General features: G+C 42.4%; 1 protein-coding gene across 1 annotated transcript; it reads left to right on the forward strand.

The window, feature by feature from the left end:
- ISY1 (ISY1 splicing factor homolog) lies at positions 1–26,721 on the forward strand. The gene is made up of 11 exons (XM_064274804.1): positions 1–92; positions 8,854–8,876; positions 9,426–9,477; positions 10,641–10,706; positions 10,887–10,929; positions 15,324–15,436; positions 18,147–18,264; positions 20,126–20,248; positions 21,222–21,343; positions 24,807–24,893; positions 25,271–26,721. The coding sequence occupies exons 1-11, from the start codon at positions 90–92 to the stop codon at positions 25,376–25,378; spliced, it is 858 nt and encodes a 285-aa protein (XP_064130874.1). The 5' UTR covers positions 1–89; the 3' UTR covers positions 25,379–26,721.
- Positions 26,722–27,054: the final 333 nt, after the last annotated feature.

The raw sequence follows: 27,054 nt of genomic DNA on the forward strand, positions 1-27,054 counted from the left end.
TTCAGTTCCGGTCAGGGCCGGTCTGCGACGATTGTGAAGCTACCGGGGCCGGGGCTGCGCCGCCCGGGGGTGGCTCCCTTCCCCGCAGCATGGTGAGTGGGGTGGGCGTGGGGGTGGGCTAGCGGGCAGGCGGGGAGGACTCCCAGCCCCTCCTGGGGCGCTTCTGGCCCTGGAGCCCAGCCGGACACCGCTGCTGGCCTCATGCTCCTCGGCTGTACCGTGGGAGTTCTCTTCCTGCCTTGTGTAGCTGTCATTAGTTGGAGGAGAAAGCTGGAACCTTGGGGACCGCATGATCATCTTGGACAGTATTTAATCCCATTGACACTCTTTACGTTATCAAAAGGAAATCGGGGCACAGAGAGGCGCAAGGACCTACCCGGAGTCACGGTGCATGGCGCGCGGGCTGAATTGTTGGCTCCCAAGTCCCACAGCGGAGATGAAGAGTAGTTGTGGCTATATGTTTCTGGAATTGGTTTAATAATAGACCGCCTGTTGTCGGTCTTCCTCACAAGAATATAAGGTTCTCGAGAGTAGGGCCTGTTTACCATTGCTTCTTTAATGTCTAACAAGGTACCTGACACGTCGTAGGTGTTCCGTAACTACTGAATGAATAAATGGCATGGACAGGAGGTATTGAATACGAGTGTGCTCGCTTGGTTTGGCGTCCTTTGATTCCTTCATTAGTTGAAGAAGCGTTCACGTCGTGGAACTATGAGAATGCACAGGACTGGTGCAAAGGAATCGCTCGTGCATGTTAGTTACTGTGATATTTTCATTAATGAAGCTGACATAAGATGCACATGACACTATATAGTAAGGCTGTAAAAGAGGTATTGGAAGCCATTGCAGATCGATGATCACAAGAGCCCAAGTAAGGAGAGACACTAGTCCTAGAAGCAGCCTTTTATGTGAGATTTGCCCCAAGTCACTGCTTCATACTGCCCTGCCCAGACTTGAGGGATTTTCCTTTCTAAACTCTGACAGTCATAGGGAATCCCCTCTCTCCATTCCCTAGCAGGGGAGAAGGAACCTTGAGCCTTGATGTTTCTAGCTACAGGAGCTATTAGGTATTTTCTATAACTCTCACTATCACATATACATATTTACAGACTTCCATCACCTTGAGTATGTACCCTATTACTATATTAATTTGTAGTTTTCTGGGGGAGCTCCTATGAGCTCCCTTGAAAGCAAGAATCATGGCAAAGTTCCTAGCACCTAGCACAGAGTTGGAGGCAGTGGTGTTTCAGTGGCAGAATTCTTACCTTTCATGCAGGAGACCTGGGTTTGATTCCTGGTCAAGGCACCTCCAGCTTAGCCACCATCTGTCTATCACTGGAGGCCTGTGCGTTGATACGATGCTAAACAGGCTTCTTGGGAACTTCCAGGCTAAGACAGACTAAGAGGAAAGGCCTGTCGATGTACTTCCAAAAATCAGCCAATGAAAACCCTATGAATGTCACTACAACACTATTCACAAAGCCAAAAAAGGCAGAAACAGCCTAAATGCCCACCAGCAGATGAATGGGTAAACAAAGTGTGGTATATACATACAATGTAATATTAATTAGCCAGTGGGAGAAATGAAATCTTGATACATGCTACAATGTGGATGGAGCCTGAAGACATTATGCTGAGTGAAATAAGTCAGTCATAAAAGGACAAATATTGTATGACCTCACTTATATAAAAATACAAGAAAAAACGGAGGTACAGAGACCAAAGTTTATAAGTGGTTACCAGGGGTGGGAGGGAGGGGGCTATCATTTATGGAATACTGAGTTTCGGTTTACGGTGATGTGTAGATAAACAAATCACATTGATTAAGGGTAAGGTTGCATAGCTATTATTGTAAGTGCTATCAATAAGTTGTATGCCTATAAAAAGTTGAATTGGCGAAAGTTGTGTGATAGATATATTTACAATGACAAAAAAAAAAGTAGCTGCTGAGTCTGCCTGTGTACAGCCAAACACCTCATGGGATTTGATTCCTTGGTTTGGAGGTTTAGGGTCATGGTTTCATGGGACATCCCAATTAATTGGCCTAATAACGTGTTCAGTGCTTCTGCTGTACCTCACAGTTCGTTGCGTAGTTCCTGGGGTCTTAAAAGCTTGCAAACGGCCATCCAAGGCACAACAATTGGTCTCTGTTCTAGTGGAGCAACAGAAGAAAAAGGAGACTCAGGAATCGGAGGAGAAAATGGAATGTGTGGCTAATTACTTCCATGAACAACTGGCTCCTTTGCCATGAGACTAAAAACTGGATGGTGCCCAGCTACCATTGCTGAACATTTTGATCAAAGATTCTATAGAAAAATCCTCATCAAAAGAGCCAAACCGCATGACAGAATTTAAAATTCTAAATTCCATACTTTCTAGAGCTATGAGGCAGGATGAACCCCTGAAATTATTGCCCTGAGATAATCTTTAAACCTTAAACTAAAAATATCCCCTGAAGTCTTCTTAAAACCAACCAACAGTTTAGCTTAACTAGTACAAAATGTCTGCCATGAGCATTATGCTCTTTTAAGAACCATCTACATGGGATCAAATTGACAACAGCAACTCGAAAGATTAGATAGGACCCTTAGGGGGCAGTGAGTTTTTGTTAATGGGAAGGAACAACTCAGAAAAGGAAGATGAGAATGGTTGCACTACTCAAAGAATGTAATCAGAGTCACTGAATTATACGTGTAGAGACTTTTGAATTTGTGTTTTGCTGTGTATATTCTCAGCAACATCCATTGCCATTGAATTGATTCCAACTCATAGTGACCATATAGGACAGAGTAGAACCACCCCACAGGGTTTCCAAGGCTGTAATCTTTATGGAAACAGACCGCTACATCTTTCTCCTGCGGAGTGTCTGCTGGGCTGAAACTGATGACCTTTTGGTTAGCAGCCGTTCAGTTTAACCACTGCACGTCCAGGGCTTCTTCTCAACAACAACAACAACAAAAACCTATCTGTGTATCTCATGTACAACATAATGATCCAATTATGTTGTACATGAGGTCCCCATGAGTCGAGGCTCAACTCGACGGCAGCTAACGGCAGCAACACAGTGTTAAACATGGAAAAACACTGAATTTAATATTTAAAATATGTAAGCTTTAATGGCTACCACATATCTGTCAGTTTGTCATTCTGTGGGGGCTTATGTGTTGCTGTGATGCTGGAAGCTGTGTCACCATGATTTCAAATACCAGCAAGGTCACCCATGGTGGGCAGGTTTCAGTGGAGTTTCCAGACTAAGACAGACTAGGAAGAAGGACCTGGTGATCTACCCCTGAAAAATTGGCCAATGAAAACCTTATGAATAACAGCAGAACGTTGTCTGATACAGTAGTGCTGGGAGATGAGCCCCTCAGGTTGGAAGGCACTCAAAATGCGACTGCGGAAGAGCTGCCTCCTCAAAGTAGGGTCGACCTCAACAACGTGGATGGGGCCAAGTTGTTGGCATGTTCATTTGCTCATGTGGCATGACTCAGAATGAGACAAAACAGCTGCAAACATCCATTAATAATAGGAACATGAAATGTACGAAGTATGAATCTAGGAAAATTGGAAGTCATCAAAAATGAAATGGAACACATAGACATTGATATTTAGGCATTAGTGAGCTGAAATGGACTGGTATTGACCGTTTTGAATTAGACAATCATATGGTCTTCTATGCCTGAAATGAAAAATTGAAGAGGAATGGCATATTCATCATCAAAAAGAGCATTTCAAGATCTATCCTCAAATACAACACTGTCAGTGATAGGATAATATCCATACACCTACGAGATAGACCAGTAATACGACAGTTATTCAAATTTACATACCAACCACTAATCCCAAAGAAGAAGAAACTGAAGATATTTACCAGTTTGTGAGGTCTGAAATTGATCAAACATGCAGTCAGGATGCTTTGATGATTACTGGTGATTGGAATATGAAAGTTGGAAAAGAAAAAGGATTGGTAGTTGGAAAATACGGCTTTGGTGATAGAAATGACCCCAGAAGAGACTGCACTATAGAATTTTGCAACAACATAATTGGCAAATATACACATGGGCCTCACTGGAAAGAATACACAGGAATCAAATTGACTACATCTGTGGAAAGAGACTATGGAAAAGTTTTATATCATCAGTCAGAACAAGGCCGGGGTGGACTGCAGAACAATCAACTGCTCCTATGTAAGGTCAAGTTGAAGCTGAAGAAAATTAAAATGAGTCCATGAGAATCAAAATATGATTGTAAGTATATCCCACCTGAATCTGGAGACCATCTCAAGATTAGATTTGACACATTGAACACTAATGACCAAAGACCACAAGAGATGTGGGATGACATCAAGGACATCATGCGTGAAGAAAGCAAAAGGTCATTAAAAAGATGAGAAAGAAAGAAAAGACCAAAATGGATGTTAGAAGAGACTCTGAAACTTGCTCTTGAATGTAGAGCAGCTAAAGCTAATGGAAGAAATGATGAAGTAAAAGAGCTAAACAGAAGATTTCAAAGGGTGGCTTGAGAAGACAGAGTAAAGTATTGTAATGAAATGTGCAAAGACCTGGAGTTTGAAAACCAAAAGCGAAGAACACACTTGGCATTTCTCAAGCTGAAAGAACTGAAGAAAAAATTTGAACCTTGAGTTATAATTTTTACGGTTTTTATGGGAAGAATATTGAACGACACAGAAAGCATCAAAAGAAGATGGAAGGAATACACAGAGCCACTGTACAAAAAAGAATTAGTTGACCTTTAACCATTGAAGGAGGTAGCATATGACCAAGAACCGATGGTATTGAAGGAAGAAGTCCAAGGTGCACTGAAGGCATTGGCAAAAAACAAGGCTTCAGGAGCTGACGGCATACCAGTTGACATGTTTCAACAATTGGATACAGTGCTGGAAGTGCTCACTCATCTGTGCCAAGAAATTTGGAAGACAGCTACCTGGCCAGCCGATTGGAAGAGATCCATATTTGTGCTCAATCCAAAGAAAGGTGATCCAACAGAACGTGGAAATTACATAACAGTATCATTAATATCACCCGCAAGTAAAATTTTGCTGAAGATCATTCACAGGTGGTTGCAGCAGTACATCCACAGGAAAATGCCAGAAATTCAAACTGGATTCAAAATGAGGGATATCATTGCTGATATAAGATGGATCATGGCTGAACGCAGAGAATAGCAGAAAGGTGTTTACCTGTGTGTACAAAGGTGTGGATCATAACAAATTATGGATAACATTGTGAGGAATGGGAATTCCAGAGCCCTTAATGGTGCTCATGTGGAACCTGTACATAGATCAAGAGCCAGTCCTTCGAACAGAACAAGGGGGTACTGTGTGGTTTAAAATCAGGAAAGGTGTGCATCGGGGTTGTATCATTTCACCATACTTATTCAGTCTGTATGCTGAGCAAATAATTCTAGAAGCTGGACTATGCAAAGAAGAATGCAGCGTCAGGACTGGAGGAAGACTCATTAATGACCTGTGATATGCAGTTGACACAACCTTGCTTGCTGAAAATAAAGAGGACTTGAAGCACTTACTGATGAAGATCAGAGAGTACAGCCTTCAGTATGGATTACACCTCAACATAAAGAAAACAAAAATTCTTACAACTGGACCAATAAGCAACATCATGATAAACAAAATATTGAAGTTGTCAAGGATTTCATTTTACAATCATTTCAACGTCCATGGAAGCAGCAGTCAATAAATAACCTATTGCACTGGGCAAATCTCCTGCAAAAGACCTCTTTAAAGTGTTTAAAAGCAAATATGTCACTTTGAGGACTAAGGTGCACCGAACCCAAGCCACGATATTTTTAATTGCCTCGTATGCATGCAAAAGCTGGACAATGAATGAAGAACACCAAAGAAGAATTGATGCATTTGAATTGGGATGTTGGCGAAAAATATTGAATATACCACAGACTGTCAGAAGAACCAACAACAAGTCTGTTTTGGAAGAAATACAGCCAGAGTGCTCCTTGGAAGTGAGGATGATGAGACTTTGTCTCATGTACTTTGGATATGCTATCAAGAGAGACCAGTCCCTGGAGAAGGACATCATGCTTAGAGGGTCAGCAGAAAAGAGGAGGACCCTCGGCGAGATGGATTGGCACAGTGGCTACAACAGTAGGCTCATACTTAGCAACACTTGTGAGGATCATACAGGACAAGGCAATGTTTCGTTCTGTTGTACATAGGGTCGCTATGAATCGAAACTGACTCGACAGCACCTGAGAACAGTAACAATAGACTTCAATGAAGAATTGAAGTAGTGTCTTATGGTTCTCTAGAGAAACAGAACCACTGAGGTATATATATGAGTGTGTATATGTATATGTATGTGTATATATATATATATATATATATACACACACGAGGGTAAGTCAAAAAGTATTGCTACAGAATCATAGAAACCTTTATTAAACAAAAATATCAAAATGTGAAATTATTATTTCTCGACATATCCTCCATCTAGGTCGATACACTTCTGAAGGTGGTGTTTCCATCTCTCTAATCCTTCCCCAAAGAATTCTTCACTCTTTGATTTACACCACGCCAAAACAGCAGTTTTCGCATCATCAATGGACTCAAAACGTGTTCCTTTTAAATGTTCTTTGAGTTTTGGAAACAAAAGAGAAGTCTGAAGGGGCAAGATCAGGGCTGTAGGGTAGGTAAGGTTTCCCATGAAATTCTTGTAAGGGAGCCCTTGCTGCCCTCAAAGAATGAGCAGGTCCATTGCTGTGCTGGAAAAAAATTCCTCAGTGCAAATTTCCTGGCCTTTTTCTCACCAATGCAGCTTTCAGTTTTCTTAAAACTCCTTTGTAATAAGCCCCTATAATCTTCCTGTGTCCTTCAAGAAAATCTATCAAGATTATCCCTTTGGAATCCCCCCAAAATAGTCACCATAACCTTCTGAGTAGTCTTCCCTCTTTTGGCTCATCTTTGAGGTCTTCCTGACCTTCCATAAAGTGCTTGATCCTTCTAAAACCTGTTGTTTTATGTGGAGCAGCATTCCCATAAGCTGTGGCAAAGCTCCAGTGATTTGGGAAGATGTCCACTTGAGTTTTGTTAAAAATTTGATATTAGCTGTGACTTCAAAATCAAAATCATTTTTTCCCATGGTATAACAAGTATCCTTTTTTTTTGAAGGCACGCTAACGAGACTAAGACAGGTGTGTTAACTGAGAGAATTTGTTGGCAGGCATCCACTGATTGCAGAACTGAACCCGAGTGGCAATACTTTTTAACTTATCCTTGTGCGTATAGGTAGATAAATAGATGTTAGCTACCACTGAGTTGGCCACTGGCTCATGGCAACTCATAGCACAATGGAATGAAACACTGCCCAGTTCTGAACCATCTTCATGATTGGACTATTGTGATCCATAGGGTTTTCATTGGCTGATTTTTAGAAGTAGATTGCCAGGCCTTTCTTTCTAGCTCATCTTAACCTGTAAGCTCTACTGAAAACTGTTCAGCATTGTAGTGACATGCACACCTCCACTGACAGATGGGTGGTGCTGCGCACAAGGTGCATTGGCCAGGAATTGAACCCCAGTCTCCCACATGGAAAGTGAGAATTTTACTACTGAACTACTTCTCTCTCCCTCTATAGATAAATAGATACAGCTTTACTTCAGGGGGTTGATTGACGTGATTGTGGGGGCTGGCAAGTCCAAAATCTGTAGGTCAGGCAGCAGGCTGGAGACTCCTGCAGGCTTATGTCCCAGGATCCATAGGTCAGGTGATGGAAACAGTGCAGTGTGGAGCGAGAGTTCTACCAAAATACCTATTTGTAGTTTGGAAGCAGAACACACCCTAGGGAAACTCCTTTTTCACTTGATTGATTATATTAGATTAGATTACGTTATGGAAGAGCAACTAGCATCATGTTTGGCCAAACCACTAGGAACCCTAGCCTAGCCAAGTTGATTCATAAAATTAACCATCACAAATAGGTAAGACACAGCCTTAGCCTTCAAGGTGATGGCTTCCCCTGGGAAAGCCTCTCTCTTTTATTCCATGATAGATGTCATTTTTATTTATCCACTAAGTATTTGCCAAGTTTGTCCCTGGGTCAGTTGAAAGGGAGGGTATGAAAGGAGATTTAAGTTAGATTCACTTTTGCTGAGTATCTACGAACTGCATGGCTGATATCTTCATATCTTTATTTCATTAAATCCTCATGGCATTCCCACGAGATGAGAAGTATGATCCCTGTTGTAAAGATGGGGAAAATGAGCCTTAAAGAGACTACTTCTCAGGAATGGTAGGTGGTAGAGCTGGGAGTAAAATTCAGGTCCCTGACTCAGCAAGTACTCTTTCTACTTACGCTACAGCTCAGAAAACGTGTTCTCTCTCTGATGGTAATGTCACTAGTATGACAGTGCTTACATAAAACTCACTTTGTAGAAGCCAGTCTTGAGGTTTTCCTTCCCCAGATTCCACTGGCAGAGAACAGACAGCTGTCATACTGGGTATTAAGTGCTGTGGTTGGTGTAAGCCCAGATGAAAGGGCCCCAGCCCAACTGGGAAGAAGGGGTGAGGGAAGAACTTCCTGGGGTGGTGATGACACAGGTAAATTTTGAAAGGTGAGTAGGAGTTACAAGGGGAATGAGATACAGGGGGAGTGAGGACAGTGGGGGAGGAAACCTTTTAGGTAAAGGGAGCAACGTAAGTCACAGGTTTTGGATTTCGTTTTTTTTTTTATTGTTGCTGTCGTTCATGGACTGGTTCAAGCATTCTGTGTATGACTGTGTCTTTGTAAAACTTTTCACTAAGGAGTAAATGGAAAAAAAAAAAGATATTTTAAACATTGGCATTTTTCTTTTTCCTTCCAGGCTCGAAATGCAGAAAAGGCCATGTAAGTATCAACTGGTTTTTGGATGTAAATTTTATATAACTCACTACCTACCATGGAATGGTTTTTAATATTTGGCATATGAGCCTTTCGAGAAGTTGTTTCTATCTTCATGTGTTTTAAAATAGCATTCTCATATTTGCCCATTTGATTTTCCTGTTAGTATTTTCTGACAGCTCCCAGACTTAGGGTGAATAAACATTTGTTCACCAGGAGATGGTACAGGGGCTGTGCGAATGACACCTGGGGCACCCTGTGATACTGGTCTTTAGGATATTTTGTTCACCACAGGGGTCTGATTAGTGGAGTTTCTCACACTCCTTACACACGGTGTAAGTAAAATAGATACTTGTTTGTTCAAGAACTCAAGTGGCCTCCTCATAAAACCTACTTCTTGGAACGTGGAAGCCCTTAACTGCCCTGTGGTTTCTTAATCACAGTGTGTATATGGATGACATTAAATATGGCCGCGAGCAGTCTACCCCATCGAGGAACCTGGGTGATAAGAAATCTGTGAGCAGAACCTAACAGCATCTTCTCTATCCCTGGTAGGACGGCCTTAGCAAGATTTCGCCAAGCTCAGCTGGAAGAGGGAAAAGTGAAGGTTGGTGTATCGCTTCCTCATGAATTGTAAAGTGTCAAGAACAAATGCAGTAAAACTCCCAGGGAGACTTTAAACTCCAAATCTTACTATTTCCTGTCTGTGCTTGCTTTAATTAAGAGTCTGTACACTTGAATTCCAGGTGTGCCTTCTTGTAATTAGGGCAGTGCAATAATCTGGCTTTTGCTTCTTCCATCTCCTCTGTAACTTGATGGTTGAGTCCCCTTATTACCCCAGCTCTGTCGAATACTGGATATTGGAAAGTAGAGTGTGATCTGGGGAGCAGCTCTAAGCTGAAACTAGTAAGTGATCTCAACTCATGGAGACTCAGCCAGGCTATGGATACTATATACCACTCTTTGAAAATTTTTCTTTCTTTGTTTTTTTAAAATTTATACTCACACACACATATATCTATGTTATATCTCTTTTTAAAAACATTTTTATTATGGAAAGTTTCAAATGTATACAGAAGTTCAGAGAATGTTATAAAGATCCCTCTGAATGCAAACTCATCATTTACCTTCAACAGTTATCAACTGTCATTTTTTACGAAAGCAATATTCATAGACAAGTTAGAAAAGAAAGAAAAATAAAAAGAAGAGGGAGGATAGTCTCTTATATTTTTACTACCCAAAGCCAACTGCAGTTATTAATATTTTCTGGTTATTTCTTTGCAGTGTTTTTTTCTCGGCTCAAGTGTATGTGTATATATTTTAGCGTATTTATTATCTCATAAAATAGTTTTATATCTTACTCTTTTTACTTTAAATAATATAAGCATATCTTTGTTCTAAACACTAATAACCATCGTTTCTTAAGGTAGTATAAATATTTCATGAAGTGGATATAACCTAAAATTTATTTAGCCAAGTCTCTGTTGGATAGAAAGAATCTCAATATAACAATAATTGGACATTAAAGTTGTTTCCAGTGTTTCACTGTATTAGATACACTGTAGCGAATGTGTTTGCCCGTATGGTTGCTTCCTGAAGAGAGATTGTAGAGTTAGGTTTAGGCTTGATGACGGACGGTCATCTGGAACTGAAACTTCAAGTGTGGTTAGACCGTTAGACATTTTAGGCTCCAGATCTGAACCCGCTGTGAATGTTGCAAGAAGCTTGTAACTAGCGCAGTGGCAACATGTGCATTTTATTACTCCCTAGGAACGAAGACCCTTTCTTGCCTCAGAATGTACCGAGCTGCCCAAAGCTGAAAAGTGGAGACGGCAGGTACGTTCTGGGTGAATCTGATCTTAGTAGAAGAAACAAGTCTCTGAATGCTTCTTATTATCTAATTGATTTTTAAGCCAGAATTCTAAGTATTTTTAATTACTAATTTTGAATTGTATTTTTAATATGCTTTCAGGAATATTCAAGTGTCATGAAAATTTATTACCTTTCATTTCACAGATTATTGGAGAGATCTCTAAAAAAGTGGCTCAGATTCAGAATGGTAAGCTAACCCTCCTCCTTAAAGTGCTGGATTCTCAAATCCACAATTGGACTTAGAGACTTTCATCCCCCTCTCTCAGTAATTGATACAACAGTAGACAGAAGATCAGTAAGGACATATAAGACCTGAATAATACTATGAAACAGTGTGACCTAGTTGACATTGTTGTAACAGTTAACAACAGCAGAATACAGTTTCTTTTTTTAAGTGCACATGGATAGAACATATTCTGAGCTGTAAAACAAATGCTAACAAATTTAAAATAATAGAAATCATGCAGATATGTTCTCTGGTTATAACAGGATTAGCCTAGAACTCAATAATAGAAAAAGATCTGGAAAATTCCCAAACATTTGGAAATTAAATAACATACTTCTAAATAACCCATGTATCAAAGAGGAAACCACAAGAGAAATTGCAGAATATTTTGTATTGGGTGAGAATGAAAAAAAACTAGCGTGTCAAAATTTATGGGCTACAGCTAAAGCAGTAGTTCTTAGATGAAAACTTATAGCATTAAAATAATAGGAAAGAAATGTCTCAAATCAATTGTATAAGCTTCCAACTAAGAAATTAGAAAGGAGAGCAAATTAAACCCAATGCAAGCAAAATGAAGGAAATAATAAAGATCGGAAATCAATGAAACCAATAGGGAAAGTAAATTAAAAAGATCAATAAAATTGATAAACCTCTAGCCAGACTTACTAAGAAAAAAAAAAGAGTGAGGACACAGATTACCAACATCAGGAATGAGATTGGGAACATCACCTCAGACCCTAAAAATTATTAAAAGGATAATAAGGGAATATTACAAATAACTTCATACCCATAAATTCAGTAATTCAGATGAATGTAAAAACTGCATGGAGGCAGTGCCTGACCTCCTTTAACTTCACAAAGGGAAAGGAAAATCAAGATCAACATCCCAAAGCTGATTCCCATGAGGTGGAGGTCGGACATGCCTTCTTTCTCCTCCATCTTTACCAATTCTGACACCAACTTTTCTTCCCACACCACTCTCTACTTCTCTCCTGGGTTTGATTATTCTTTGCAGTGGCCACACAGAATTCACAGACCATACTCAGGCTTATGGGGTTTATTAGGGAAGTAACGGTTACAATTCAGGCTCAGAAACACTCGGGATACAGTTACCTTGGCCTCTGCCCATAGGCACTCAGCTTTCTCTCTCTGTGGGCTGGGAACCCCACCAAGCTGTCTCCTGCTGCCAGGTCTCTGCTGTTGGGTCTTTCCTGCCAGTGCACCTCACCGTGTTCAAGGTTATAGCTTGCTGTCTCCCAGGTCTAGGAGCTTCTTAGTGCAGGGATCCCAGGTCCAAAGGATGTGCTGGCTTCTTGCTCCTCTTCCTTCATGGTTCTGAGATTGTCCTCTCTGCTCTGGAATTGGCTCTCTTTTTAAAGCGAAACTGACCAATCCCCTTGGTGGGCCACAATTACCCTGTCTTACACAGTCCCACCCAGTCACCTGGGCGGGAGTTTCAAGACCATGGCTAGAAAGGCCACACAAAAGTAATCAATTGCACTGCAATGAAATGGACCAGTTCCTTGAAAGACACAAACTACCAAACTAACTCAAGAAAGGGGGACGATTTTACCCCTCAGGGGACATTTGGCTGAGTAGGAGAAATTTATGGTTGTCACAACTGGTGGGTGGAATAGGAAGGGAGGGTTGCTACTGGCGTCTGTTGGGTGGTGGCCAGGGATATTGTTAAGCATCCTACAATTCGTCCTACAAAGAATTATCTAGCCTGAAGTGTCACTAGTGCTGCTGTTGAGAAGCACTGCTCTAAAAGCAATACATAAGCTGAGTAGCCCTATATCTATAAAAGAAATTGAATTCATAGTTAAAAACCTTGCAACAATGAAATCTCCAGGCCTAGATGACTTCAATGATGAATTCTACCAAATATTTAAGGAAGAAATAATGCCAGTTATACTCAGTCTCTTCCAGAAAGTTGAAGAGGCCAGCATTACTCTGATACTAAAATCAGAAAAAGATATTACAAGAAAAGAAAAGCTATAGACCAATATCCCTCACAGATAAACATATAAAATTCATTGGCAAAATATTAGCAAGTTAAATCCAGCAATATATAAAAAGGATGATACATCACAGCCAGTTGCATGGCTGGTTGAGCATTTAAAACCTAATTAATGTAATTCACCATATCAACATTCTAAAGAATGAAAACTATATGATCATCTCCATAGAGGCAGAAAAAGTATTTGAGAGAATTCAACATTCATTCATAATAAAAACAGAAAACTGGGAATAGAAGGGAACTCCTTTACCCAGAAAAAAATGCTTCCACCAAAAAAACCTACAGCCAACATCATACTTTCTGGTAAAAGACTGATGCTTCCCTCCTAAGATCAGGAACAAGGCAAAGATACCCATTCTCCCCACTTCTCTTCAGCATTGTCCTGGAAGTTCTAGCCAGCATGATAAAGCAAGAAAAGGAAATAAAAGGCATATGGGTTAGAAAGGAAAAAAAAAATTGTCTCTATTCTCAGAGGACATAATTTTATATGTAGAGAATCCCAAGGACTCTACAAAAAGGCTCCTGAAATGAATAACTGGGTTTAGCAAGGTTACAGAATACAAGCTCAGTAAATAAAAATCAATTTTTGTTTTAATATACTAGCAATGAATCATTAGAGATGGAACATTTTTTTTTTATTGTGCTTTAGGTGAGAGTTTACAAATCAAGTCAGTCTGTCACATATAAGCTTATATACACCTTACTCCATACTCCCACTTACTCTCCCCCTAATGAGTCAGCCTGCTCCCTCCTTCCAGTCTCTCCTTTCGTGACAATTTTGCCGGTTTCTAACCCTCTCTACCCTCCTATCTCCCCTCCAGACAGGAGATGCCAACACAGTCTCAAGTGTCCACCTGATACAAGTAGCTCACTCTTCATCAGCATCTCTCTCCAACCCATTGTCCAGTCCCTTCCATGTCTGATGAGTTGTCTTCGGGAATGGTTCTTGTCCTGGGCCAACAGAGAGTTTGGGCACCATGACTGCCGGGATTCCTCTAGTCTCAGTCAGACCATTGAGTCTGGTCTTTTTATGAGAATTTGGGGTCTGCATCCCACTGATCTCCTGCTCCCTCAGGGGTTCTGTGTTGTGCTCCCTGTCAGGGCAGTCATCGGTTGTGGCCGGGCACCATCTAGTTCTTCTGGTCTCAGGATGATGTAAGTCTCTGGTTCATGTGGCCCTTTCTGTCTCTTGGGCTCATAGTTATCGTGTGACCTTGGTGTTCTTCATTCTCCTTTGATCCAGGTGGGTTGAGACCAATTGATGCATCTTAGATGGCCGCTTGTTAGCATTTAAGACCCCAGATGCCACATTTCAAAGTGGGATGCAGAATGTTTTCATAATAGAATTATTTTGCCAAATGGCTTAGAAGTCCCCTTAAGCCATAGTCCCCAAACCCCCGCCCTTGCTCCGCTGCCCTTTGAAGCATTCATTTTATCCCGGAAACTTCTTTGCTTTTGGTCCAGCCTGGTTGAGCTGACCTTCCATGTATTGAGTATTGTCCTTCCCTTCACCTAAAGTAGTTCTTATCTACTAACTAATCAGTAAAGAACCCTCTCCCACCCTCCCTCCCTCCCCGCCTCGTAACCACAAAAGTATGTGATCTTCTCAGTTTATACTATTTCTCAAGATCTTATAATAGTGGTCTTATACAATATTTGTCCTTTTGCTAGAGATGGAACATTTTTTAAAAGTACTTTTTATAATAGCACCAAAACACAAGAAATATTTAGGTATAAATGTAACAAAATATGTGCAGGATCTGTGTACTGAAAACTATGAAACACTGATGAAAGAAGCCAAAGATGACCTGAATAAATGGAGAGATATATACTACGTTCATGGATTGGAAGACAACATAGTAAAGATATCAGTTCTTTCTGTCTTCGCATTCAATCGTGATCAAAATCCCAACAGGATTTCTTGTATATGTTGAAATCCTTGAAGAAAGTCTGTCCTTTCCTGAAAGGGCGAATCCCACACAGAATGCTGCCAGATGTGAATGCTTACACCAGCCTCTCTGCATCTTTGCTGGCATTTGCCAAGTGTTTTTTATATTTTATTTTCAAGATTTGCTATTTTAATAGATGTATAAATGGAACTCTGCAGGGTTTTTCCAGTTTGTATTTCTTCAGTTGCTAATGAGATATTTTTTTTCTCTGTGCTTGTGGGAACTCTGCTCATAATTCTTTTTCCTTTCATTTATTTGTCAATTTTTTCTTATAAATTTGAATGAATATTTTCATGTAATATACCTTTGTAGGTATGACATTTTTAAGGCTGTGACATTGCATGGTATTTTGAAGGAATGACGCTGTTAATATTTTTGCTTTATAGCTGGGTTAGGTGAATTCCGAATCCGTGACCTGAATGATGAAATTAACAAACTGCTGAGAGAAAAAGGACACTGGGAAGTCCGGATAAAGGAGCTGGGTGGCCCTGATTATGGAGTAAGTGAGCAGCAGCCTCAGTCGAGTGTGGTTTGTGAGCTGGTGAGGTTTTTGGCGGGCTGAGTAGATTCTATCTGGCTTTGCAGCTTCCAGCCCCTGCCTGCCACAGAGTAGCATTCAATAAATGAAAGAAGGCTTGAAAAGTGCCTGACACATATGGACAGGAAACCTGTGAAAAGGATGGGCAGGATAATGCATAAAATTCCACAGCATAGGCCTTAGAGACAGACAGGGCCCTTAAAACTACCAGCCTGATGCTCTTGAGTAAACCACTTAATCTCTCAGCGCCCCAGTTTCCTTTTCTTTAAGATGGCCATGGCCTCCTCATATACCTTCACTGAGCTCTTTGGGAATTGGGTGCAGCCATGCAGTCATTTGTTGGCTTCTTTAACTGAGGGACCTAAGGAAACTCCATTCTTTCCCGTCTTTAGATTCTTACAGATGCAATACTCTAGAACGGTGGCTTTCAAACTTTTAGAACTGTGACACATTGCAAAACACACATACACAGTTTATGTCAACACCCGGTACACAGAAAACGTACTGAAAAAATACTGCGTATGAAGCACTTTGATATTTTTTATTCTGTTCTGTTTTTATTTTTTTTTAATGACGGTTATGACCCACTTAATTGATTTTATGACCCACTAATGGATCTTGACTCTGAAAAATGGTGCTCCAGAACCTAACCCATTTACCTGTTTGTGAGGAGATCTACCTCAGATCATTTGAATCATATCTAATCAGGGGCTATAATATATTACATAAGAAACATATGCTATTTTTCTACATATTGGTGTTCTTACCTTTATGAAAGTCTAACACAAAACCAGAGTTCTTACTTTACTACCTGGCCTACAGATGAAGCATTTATTTCCCTGTTGCTCATTTATTGAGAGTACCTGTTCTCTTCTAGTCACTCTGCTGGAACTTTCTCATGGGTGGTCTCACTTAACCTCTTCAGCAGTTCTGTGATGGAGATTTTATATTTCCTGTCAGACTGCTTTAAAGTAATGCATAATTTTGCTAACCCTTCTAGAAAATTGACCTCACAAGCATTAAAAAATGAATTTGTAAAATATTCTTAAGTTCCACCATAAATGCAACATCAGTAATGTTTTTATATATTTTCTCCTAGACTTTTTTTTAATGCTTAAGAATTTTATTTTCATTTTCTAAGTCTAAAAACATTATCATTGTAGAAAATTTATAAAGTTCAGGAAAGTGTGAAGAAGCAGAACGAGATTCAGGCATAATCTCATTTCCTTGGTACAAGCACTAGAATACTTCATTCCATTGTATTTCTGTGAATGCTTTTCCATAATTCAGATCACACTCACCCTATGTATTTTGGTTCCAGGTTTTTAATTTCTTTTCAGAGTACTAACTTTGATTATATAAACAGTATGTATTTATCTTTCTATAATTTTTTCTGTGTATACATTTGCTTGTTTTTACAGAATTTAGTTCATATTCTAATTATATGCCCTGTTTATTTAACAGTAAGTCTTTCAGGAACACATTTTCATGTCAGTAAATAATCATTTGAAAAAACCTTTTTGAACTCATAGAAACTTGGAAAAACAGGATAGGGAACTCCCATAAACCCTTTCTGCAGATTAACCAGTTTTTAATGTTTTTGCTGTATTTGCATGATCATTTTCTATGTGTACCTTGAGATTTATTTTTTTGAACCATTTGAAGATAAGTTGACTACATCCGGCTCCATTGCTCCTGAATGCTTCTTTGTGCATTTTCTAAGAGTAAGAATGTTTCCTTATATAACCATGGTATGTTATCAAAATCTAAGAAATTTAACTTTTATACAATAATTTTTATCAAATTAACTCCGTGGCAATGGTTTTGTTTTTGGTTTTGTTCTTTAGAACATTTTTTTCTCTTCTACTACAGGACCCAGCCCAGGATCACATACTACTTTTAGTTGTTGACATTATTTTTGTTTTTTCTCCTCAATTTTGTTTATTTTGTTGTTGAGAATATACACAGCAGAACATACACAAATTCAACAGTTTCTACACGTACAATTCAGTGACATTGATTACATTCTTCAAGTCGTGCAACCATTCTAACCCTCCTTTTCTGAGTTGTTACTCCCTCATTAACATAAACTCACTGCCCCCTGAGGTTCCTATCTAGTCTTTCGAGTTGCTGTTGTCAATTTGATCCCATATTGATAGTTCTTAAAGGAGTGTAATGCTCAAGGCAGACCTTTTGTAATAGTTAAGCTAAACTATTGTTTGGTTTTGAGAAAACTTCAGAGGCTTTTTGGTTTAAGGTTTAAAAAATTATCTTAGGGCAGTAGCTTCAGGGTGTGGACATTGTTTTTAATCGACAGAACGCCTCTTCTGGATGTATTTAATTTGTCTTCTACTGATTCCCATTTAGGGCGTTTGCAACTTTTTCTTATGCTTGGGTCACTTAAGATCATATCATAAGCATTTTTCTTAGTCAATGTAAGAGTTTCATAAGAACGATGGTTCATAAGGTATAGAAAATATTTCATGAGTGACTATGTTGTAATTTACTTAAATTATCCCTACTGTTAGATAGCTAGGTTGATTTTTAAGTGATAAAAAAGTATAATATTCTTCTTTGCACATAAATAATTTTCTATGTTTAGCATTATTATCTTGAAATATATTTGCAAACATTGGAATAGATTGATTTTCTCTTTTTCCCTCCCAATAAGAAAGTTGGCCCTAAAATGCTGGATCACGAAGGGAAAGAAGTCCCAGGAAATCGAGGTTACAAATACTTTGGAGCAGCAAAAGATTTGCCTGGTGTTAGAGAGCTATTTGAAAAAGAACGTAAGTAACTCATGTTTGTGAAGGTTTTAGCCTCTAGTTGGTAATAAACATAAGAGCAGGTGTGCTACATGCTGGGCGCTTTCCTGTATTATTTCCTAGCTGTCCAACAGCCCTGTAGTGTAGGAATTATTGTTCTGTTTTACCATGAGAAGCCGTAACTGGGAACTGAGCTCCCAGGCCCAAGGCCACACAGTTGGGGCTGGAAAGTGAGTCCAGAATTGGCTGGTGCTAAATCCCACACTCTTCGCACATGCGAGTCTCTCAGTCTCAATGAAGAGTTTCCCTGTTTGAAGTTTCCTGAAACTGTCGGGGCAGACCCTGAAGTTCATTAAATCAGGTTCATGTTTCAGTTACTTACTAGTTGAAAAACTATGCCTGAAGAACAAATGAAATCTTGGGCAGAGCTCCAGTATGTGAACATGGATCACAGGGGAGCTGCCCTGTGTGAATAAAGTGGGGAGTCCTTGTCTGCCTTCCCTTCCCCTCCATTCTCCACCCCACACAGTGGCCCCTGGGGAGCTTTAGCCAAACTTCAGGGCTTTCAAAAGTGCAACTTGAAACCTCTGGTCTAGAATTTTAGTGCCTTCGAATTTTACTTTTTAGAAAAGTAGTCGAAATACATTATAGAAAAAGATGTGAAAACCAAAGAAGCATGACACCAGTATTCTCTCCACTGTTGGCATTTTGCTCTATTTCCTTCCAGTTGATTTCCCTGTTTTTTCAAAACACAATTATATTTTTACTAAATCCTTTTTTTAAAAAATTGATTATACGAAAACTGTTTTTGCATGCTACATTACCATCACTTAAAAATCATTCAAAGTTTAAATATCATGCTGTTATTTACGAAAGCAATATATTTTAGTTACAAAAAGTTGTAAAATACAGAAAACCAGAAAAATATTACTCACATTTTCACAACTTGTAGATGATGATTGTTAACATCAACATGTTGACGATGGCAAATTTCACTCCAATTTTTAAAGGGTTGTGGAGAGAGGGCTCCTCAATTGAGATTATGCTATGTATGTGTAAAAACAGCTTAGGGAAGGAGAACCAAGAACAACAGCCAAGGTTGATTCCTACGAGGCAGGGGTCAGACATGCCTCCTCTCTCCATCGTCTTTACCAATTCTGACACCAACCGTCCCCCCATGACACTCTCTACTGGATTCGGTAATTCATTGCTACGGCCACACAGAACACTCTTTCTCTATCGCATTGTCTCTCTGTCTCTCTGTCTCTTTTTCTTCCTCTCTAACTCACGGATCGTTTGGGTTCAGGAGTGACTGAATCCAAGTCACACTTTCTCCACATTGCAATTTCAGCTTCCACTGTGTGAGTCTCTCTCTCTGCTAGCTCCCTGCTTATGGTGGCAAGTTCATCATCTTGTCCTCTGTGAGCAACAAATTTTTTTTTACCCCAAGCAGCTCATACAGAATTCTCAGAATTGAGCCTCATTGGTTTTGACTGGATCATAGTTCTGTCCTAAGCCAATCTTTGTGGCCAGGCTTCAACTATATACCCTCTCCTGAATCTAGCCAATATGGTGGTCACCACTCAGAGGACATGGATTGAGAGAGGCAGAGGGTGGACAAGGTGCCATTACCAACAGGGGAAGGGGATGGATGGCGGCCTGCCAAAAAACAGTGACTTCCCCATATGCGTTGTATATAATGTTGTGAAGAGAAAAAGAAGTTAAGGTTGTACCACTATACAATTCCATTACCATAGAGACATGCCTGCTTCACTTATCTTCATGGATGTACGTACTGTGTGGATGCATAGCTCTGTACAGGGAGAAGCCTTTAGTGTGATTGTGTTTTGGGAAACTCAGCTAATTCATGCTGTTTTTCTTTTAGCTCTTCCTCCTCCAAGAAAGACACGGGCTGAGCTCATGAAGGCAATCGACTTTGAGTACTACGGTTACTTAGATGAAGATGACGGTGTTATCGTGCCTTTGGAACAGGAATATGAAAAGAAACGTAGGTCTCTGGGCATTACACGTTATAGATGACACCTGGTTTCTGTTCTGTCCTTCGAAAACAGTGCTCTATGCCAGAAGGGAGTTTTTTTTGTTGTTAATGATCTTCAGCGTAAATGGAGTTACTATCTTCTTCCTAATAGCTATGAGAAGAGCCCTGGTGGTGCAGTGGTTAAGCACTCAGCTGTGAACCAAAAGGTTGGCAGTTTGAACCCACCAGCTGCTCTTCAGGATCAAAGACCTGCCGATCTGCTCCTGTAAAGATTACAGCCCAGAAAGCCCTGTGGGGCAGTTCTACTCTGTCCTATAGGGTCGCCATGAATCGGAATCGACTTGACAGCACAAAACAAGTATGAGGCGGTCACGGCTGTGTTGGGCCAGAAGCACTTTGGGAAAGTATACACAGCTGCATCTGGCCTGGTCCTGTCCCTCAGGAGTTTACCATTTCGAGCCTTTCCAGACTGACCTTTCTCAAAATTGTGAAATGGTGCCCAGTTAAGTAGCTTTTAGATCTGCTTTAAACACAGCCACAGAACATCAGTGGGTGTTACTCTCTGAGCACTTCCTGTATGTCAGACACTCTGCTGAGCATTTGTAAGTTATTCTTTTGAGGCCTCACAACAATTCTGTGAGGGACAAGCTATTGTTAGTCCCCATCTTACCCGTTGAGCTAGATTTGGCCAGAGCTCTTTTCCAGAATGCTCCACCACTGCTCCTGTTTTCTAGTGGGCGTGTGGAACCCACTCAGATTGTTGAACTAGAGAGGACCCAGGGACCTTTCCTCAAACCTACCTTGTAGAAACATAAAGCCAGGGCTGAGGGAAGACCAGACTGCCCCTCAAATCCATTTCCCGCCCACCAGAGCAGAATGAAGGGTGTCCTATTCAGGAAGGGAATCTTGGCTTTTCCCTACATAGTGTCTGAAGCTTTTTTAGAGACTGGAATAAGTAGCACCTGCTCCCTGTTGTCTTTAGTCAGAGCTGAATTAGTGGAAAAGTGGAAAACAGAGAGAGAGGCCCGGCTGGCAAGAGGAGAAAAAGAAGAGGAGGAAGAGGAGGAGGAAGAGATCAACATTTATGCTGTCAACGAGGAGGAGGTATGCCTTGCTTCAGGAGAGTGGGGGGAGTGGCAAGAAGGAAGCTCGGCTGCCCCTATCCCCAGCCTAGTCCTCAGCTTCCTTGCCTGGAAGATGGGCATGAAAACCACCTCAAAGGATTATAGGGAGAGTTTCAGGAAGGAATGGCTGTGAGAGCACTTTGTAAACTGCTTTACACCAGGGATTATTTATTTAGTTATTAGAGATAGACCCTCCTGAGATATACTGGAATTGGGTTTGTAAACACATGACCTCATCATTTCTTTTAAAATCTCAGTGCCCGTAGCTCTTCTGTTGTCTAGCGTCTCCATTCGATGGGAAACAAGCCCAGAGCAGAGAAGAGACTGCCTCGGCAGTTCATGGTCGGGAATGGAGCTATGATCCCTGCCTCTCAGGTGGTGCCCCCCAGCCCCCAGGTCTCCTGAAGTGCCTGGAGTGTGCAAGTGTCCCTCCTGGACAAGCTCAGACCTGAACTGACATCCTTGTCTGAGAAAGAGGAAGGCAGTCACTCGTGTGGGTGATGGGTCAGGCCCTGTGTGAGGAGCTTGCTGAGACATCACTGATGATGTCAGGGTTACCCAGGATGTAGAGGACCTAGGCTGAGCTCAGGTCTGGCTGACTAACGGGGGATTGGCGAAGGGTTGAAGCAGGATGGCAGCCTGCTCGAGGAGGATTTTCTCTGGGTGCCAACACTCATCTGCTCATTCAGCAGATGTTTGTTTAACGAGCGGTACTCTGAGCCAGACCTGGCCAAGTCCAAAGGGCCCAGCAGTGAATGTGCTCCACATGAGCTCAGAGTCTAGGTGGGAGACACCCAGTGAGCACAGAGACGAGTGGACAGTGGCAGCCACGATGTGACAGAACTGAGAGAGCGACAACGTGGAGCTGGGGGAGCCTCGAGGGCTTTTCTGGGGAAGTGCCCCTCAGCTGAGATGTGGAAGATGGGGAGCAGTTAACTAAGTGGAGGGTGAAGGAAGAGTGTTCCAGGCAGAGGGAATGGTGTGTGCTGAGAGTACCGTGGGAGTGTGAGGGAAGGGAACAGGCTGGTGCACAGGGTGCTCTGTGTGAGAGGAGCCAGGGCAAGGCAGGGGTGGGACCTACAGGGCCTTGGACTCCACACTGAAGAGGGTTTTTTCTTCATCAGAGGAACAATGGAAGGCACCCAAGGATTTGTATTTTTTTACTTTTTATTTTGAAATCATTATAGATTTACAGGAAGTTGCCAAGATGGTACATAGAAGTCCCATGTACCCTTCACCCAAGTTGCCCCAGTGGTTACATATTACATAGTTATATGGTATCCAAACCAGGAAACTGACACTGGTGTAATGCCTGTGTGTGTGTTTCTATGCCATTTTATCATATGTGTAGATTCCTGTAACCATCATTGCAATCAAGATACAGAACTGTTCCATCACCACAAAGATCTCCTCCTGCTCTCCTTTGCTGTCACCTCCCACCACCACCATCCCTAACCCCCAGCAACCACTGATCTGTTCTCCATCTCTGTAATCTTGTCATTTTGAGGATGTTACACAAACGGAATCAGGCAGGATGCCAACTTTTGACGTTGGCCTTTACACCCAGCACCGTGCCCTGGAGATCCACCCAGGTTGCTGCAGCGGTCAGTCATCCCTTCTCATTTGCCGAGCAGTAGTCCATGCACAGAAAAGTCCCCTGTCGTAAATGTGCAGGTCAGTGAACTCCACAAGGTGCACACCCACATAGCAAGTGCAGGATGCTGGAACAACCGGATTGGCCTCCAGGAGCTCTGCCCATGTCCCTCCTTAAGGGCCCGCCTGTCCCCAGGGTGCCGCTCTCCTGGCCTCTAATAACCCATTAGTCTTAGCTGTTGTTTTCTTGTTTTTTAAATAACGTTTTATTCTATTTTCGGTGAAAGTTCACACAGCAAATTAGGTTCCCATTTGACAATTTCTATACAAATTGTTTAGTGACATTAGTTACATTTTTCACAATGTGTCAACATTCTCTTTGTGTTCTGGTTGTTCCACTTCTGGTGCTCTAGCTGCCCTGCCTCCCTTGTCTTCCCATCTTTGCTTTAGAGTAATTGTTGCCTATTTGGTCTCATATAGACGGTTTTTCAGTGGAGCCCGTACTCACAGGTAATATCCTTTATTTTGTGTGCCAATCTGTTGTTTCGCCAAAAGGCGACCTTGGAATAGTTTTGGTTCAGAGTTTACAGAGTGCCTCAGAGCAATAGTCTCAGGGTGTCCTCTAGTTTCAAATGGTAGAGTAAGTCTGGACTTCTTAAGAATTTGAGTTCTTTTCCTCATTTTTCTCCCATTCTTTTAGGGTCCATCTATTGTGGACCTCATCAGAATAGTCAGTAGTGGTAGCCGGGCACCATTTAGTTCTCTTGGTCTCAGGGTAGAAGAGGGCTTGTGTAGGCTATTAGCCCTGTAGACTAGTTTCTTCTCTGAGACTTTGGTTTCCTTCTTTCTCTTTTGCTCCTGACAAGTGGAGACCAATAGTTGTATATTAGATGGTTGCTCACAAGCTTTTAAGACCTCAGACGTTACTCACCTCACTAGATGCAGAACATGAACTTTGTGAACTACATATTATGCCAACTGACTGAGTTGTCCCATAAGACTAAGTCTTACCTGTTTTTGAACTTTATGTATAAATGGGATCATGCATAGCCTGTGTCTAATGTCCATGGGTCTTTGCTTAGTTTTCAGGCTGGGGCCTTTATAAATAGGGTTGTTGTGAACTTCCGTGTGAGTGGTTTTGGTCGACACAAGCCGTTGTGTCTGTTGAGTATATACCGAGGTATGAAATTACCAGATCATCAGGGAGGCATGTAGCCAGCTTTGATAAATACATCCAAACGGTTTTCCAAAGTGCTTTTACCAATTTGCATCACTACCAGCAGTGTATGTGAGGTTCCCACCCGAGGATTTTACAAGCCAGCTCCATCGGGGAGCCCGTGCAGAGAAGGGCTGTGCTGGGCCTTTGGCAGAGGGGCACCCAGTGGGCTCCAGCCTCTCACAGCAGTCCTCCTCTTTGACATTTGGAAGTCAACATTATTTCCCTTGTTTACTAGTAATCCATATTGACTGATATGCAGCCAGGGTTGATCCTTTTTTTTTCTGGTGGCCTACTTTTTTAAAATTAATTTAAAAAATAGGTAATAAATTCACAAGGTTCAAAAACCAAAAAGTGTGTAAAGATATTCAGCAGAGAGTCTCATTCCCACCCTGTCCCCATCCACCTTGTTCTCACTGCTGTTAGTAGTTCCTGTTCTTATTTTCTCCCCTTATGCAAAAGATGGCATAGAACTCTTAATAAAGTGTCTTAGATCTCTTTCTGTCCTAGTCCTGAGCTTCCTCACTCCTTTCTTTATTTTAAAACAGCTGCAGAGTAGTGCATTTCATAGAGGCACCAACACTGGTTTAACTGGTCTCCTATTAATGACCTTTGGGTTGTTCCCTGTTTGCAGTCTGATGAAGAAGGTGGCCAGGAGAAAGGAGGTGAAGACGGGCAGCAGAAGTTCATCGCTCACGTCCCAGTGCCGTCACAGCAAGAGGTAGGACAGAGAATGTCACCTGCCCTTTGAGGCTGAGCTTCCCAAGTGCCAGGGAGGGCTCTCCTCAAAGCAGACTCCACAAAACACTTGAGTGGATTTTCTTCATTCTGCTCACTCATTAGGGCGGCTCTGAATCCCAACCACATGGCACTTGTCATTGTAGACTCCAGAAGAGGCCAGCAGCCTCTGCTTTAGATGAAGCTGACCAAGTGTCTCTTGGTTCCAATGTTTGCAGCAGGAAAAAGCTTGGAGAGAGGCTCCCTGGAGATCATCTGGGTTTTGAGTTAGACCCCTCAGTGGACTCCCCTCCAACTCCCTTTTGGCGGGGTCTACAGTAGGGGAACGAAACATCAGCCCGTCTCTCTTGATATCCGCAGATTGAGGAGGCACTCGTACGAAGGAAGAAGATGGAGCTTCTTCAGAAATATGCAAGTGAGACCCTGCAGGCCCAGAGCGAAGAAGCCAAGCGGCTCCTGGGATATTAGGGCCCAGCAGGGTGCTTGTTGGGGTCCAGGAGGTCTTACAGCAGTTCTTCCATCCCCCGCTGGCTCATGTCCAACCTGTAGGACGACTGTCCACTCTGCCGTGGTGGGACTGCAGGCAGGCAGGCTGGCAGCACGCTTCTTTACCCTTCCCTCTTCTCTCACCTTTTCCTCGCCTCATTTGCTGCCTGAGGATGGGGGTCTATCCCTTGCCTCCTTCCTGGCAGATGTCTTGATGCTGAACATTTCAGCCAGCGCCTTTGTACAGATATTTTGCAACTGGATGAGTCCGTTCGTTTTTGTTCTGGAGTGTGTAAAACAGGTTGCTTCCTGGCTGCCTGTAAGTGTTTTACTTAGCATTGTACTGTGATTTGGGGAGGGGGAATCAATTCCTGGCCAGCATTAAGAAATGCAGTTTTCCTTAAAAACACATTTATAACTTCTGTTGAAATAGAGAGGACGTTCCACCCCTGTACCCACAGCCCCACTTGTTAGCAGTCAGCAAGAGCTGCCCCCTTGGACCAAGAGTGCTCTTGGCTCGTCAGGGCTCTACTGCCCTAGCCTCGCGTATTCCTACCTGGAGGGAAGACTTTGAGTTTGCTACTTCTGTTTTATAACTTGTTGTACGAGACCTATTTTCATTAAAGATTTTTATATGACAGGAAACATCCATCTGCAGCTCAGTCCCCGGGCTAACTACTGAAGCGATGGTTGCGTTCCACTGTGAGGTTCAGAGTCCCTGAAATGGCCAGCTGTCCTGCTGTCCAGAGAGCTTCCATAACACAGTCCCAGGGTGTGAGGAGGGTGTAGGGGGCTGGGATCAAACCCCAGGCTCCACCTCAGAGCTGAGGTGGGGGCAGACCCCATCCTCCCCACGGCCTCCGTGGCCACAGCTGAGAACAGGCCAGTGACCGCACCTCACGGATCAGGGCATCACACGTGGATGTGTGAGAGCCTTCCATCACAGAGCCATAGGAACACAAGGGAGCCCAAACCTCGCAGCTGAGCTGGGTCTTTCCTCCCAGGGGAGACCCTAAAGCAGAGGCTGCAGCATGGGGCGCCGCTAGCTGGGGCACCCACACTCTGGGTCAGAGCTTAGGGTCAGACCAGTGTGTGTCCTTTGGGCTGGGGCTCCACCTGGGCTGTGTGAATGGGGCTCCTGGCCTGCAGACGCTGTCACGCACAAGGGGCCAGATGTGGTCAGAGAATTGCCACGTGCAGGGGCTAAAGTGGCCATGTCTCTTTAAGAAGGCCGAGGGCAGCAGGGAGCCCTGGAGAGGTTCTGAGCAAAAGAGCAGTGACCTAGTGGGTGTGTGATTTGCTGTGGAGGCCAGTGGCTGGACCAGGCCAGGAGGAGGCAGCGAGGCCCTGGAGAGAGGTGGGGACTGGGGGGGTGGAGAGGAGGGAGAGAGAGGAAGTGGGGTGGTGAGGAAGGGATTGCAGAGCCTCAGTCCTGTGAGGCTGGGGGATCTGTAGAGGGGACGAGAGGGGAGGGCCCCCCAGCAAGCACCTGGGAGTGTGTGCAGTGGGGAGAGGGGTCAAGGCTGGAGGCAGGGCAGGTTAGGTCACCCCTAGGACCCGGGATCCTGCCAGGGGCCTGGCTTTGGCGGGGCTCAGGGGCAAACTTGGTGAGTGCTCAGAGCAAGTCCTTTCTGGGGCTCAGCCTCAGTCTCCTGTTT

The sequence above is a fragment of the Loxodonta africana genome, chromosome 22 (assembly GCF_030014295.1).
Source record: "Loxodonta africana isolate mLoxAfr1 chromosome 22, mLoxAfr1.hap2, whole genome shotgun sequence".
In the NCBI taxonomy this organism is placed as follows: domain Eukaryota; kingdom Metazoa; phylum Chordata; class Mammalia; order Proboscidea; family Elephantidae; genus Loxodonta; species Loxodonta africana.

Coding starts and splice junctions, on each gene's coding strand:
- ISY1 (XM_064274804.1), top strand. Junction 10,930..15,323: donor AGTGGCTCAGATTCAGAATG/GTAAGCTAACCC, acceptor TTTGCTTTATAG/CTGGGTTAGGTGAATTCCGA. Junction 18,265..20,125: donor AGAGCTATTTGAAAAAGAAC/GTAAGTAACTCA, acceptor TTTTTCTTTTAG/CTCTTCCTCCTCCAAGAAAG.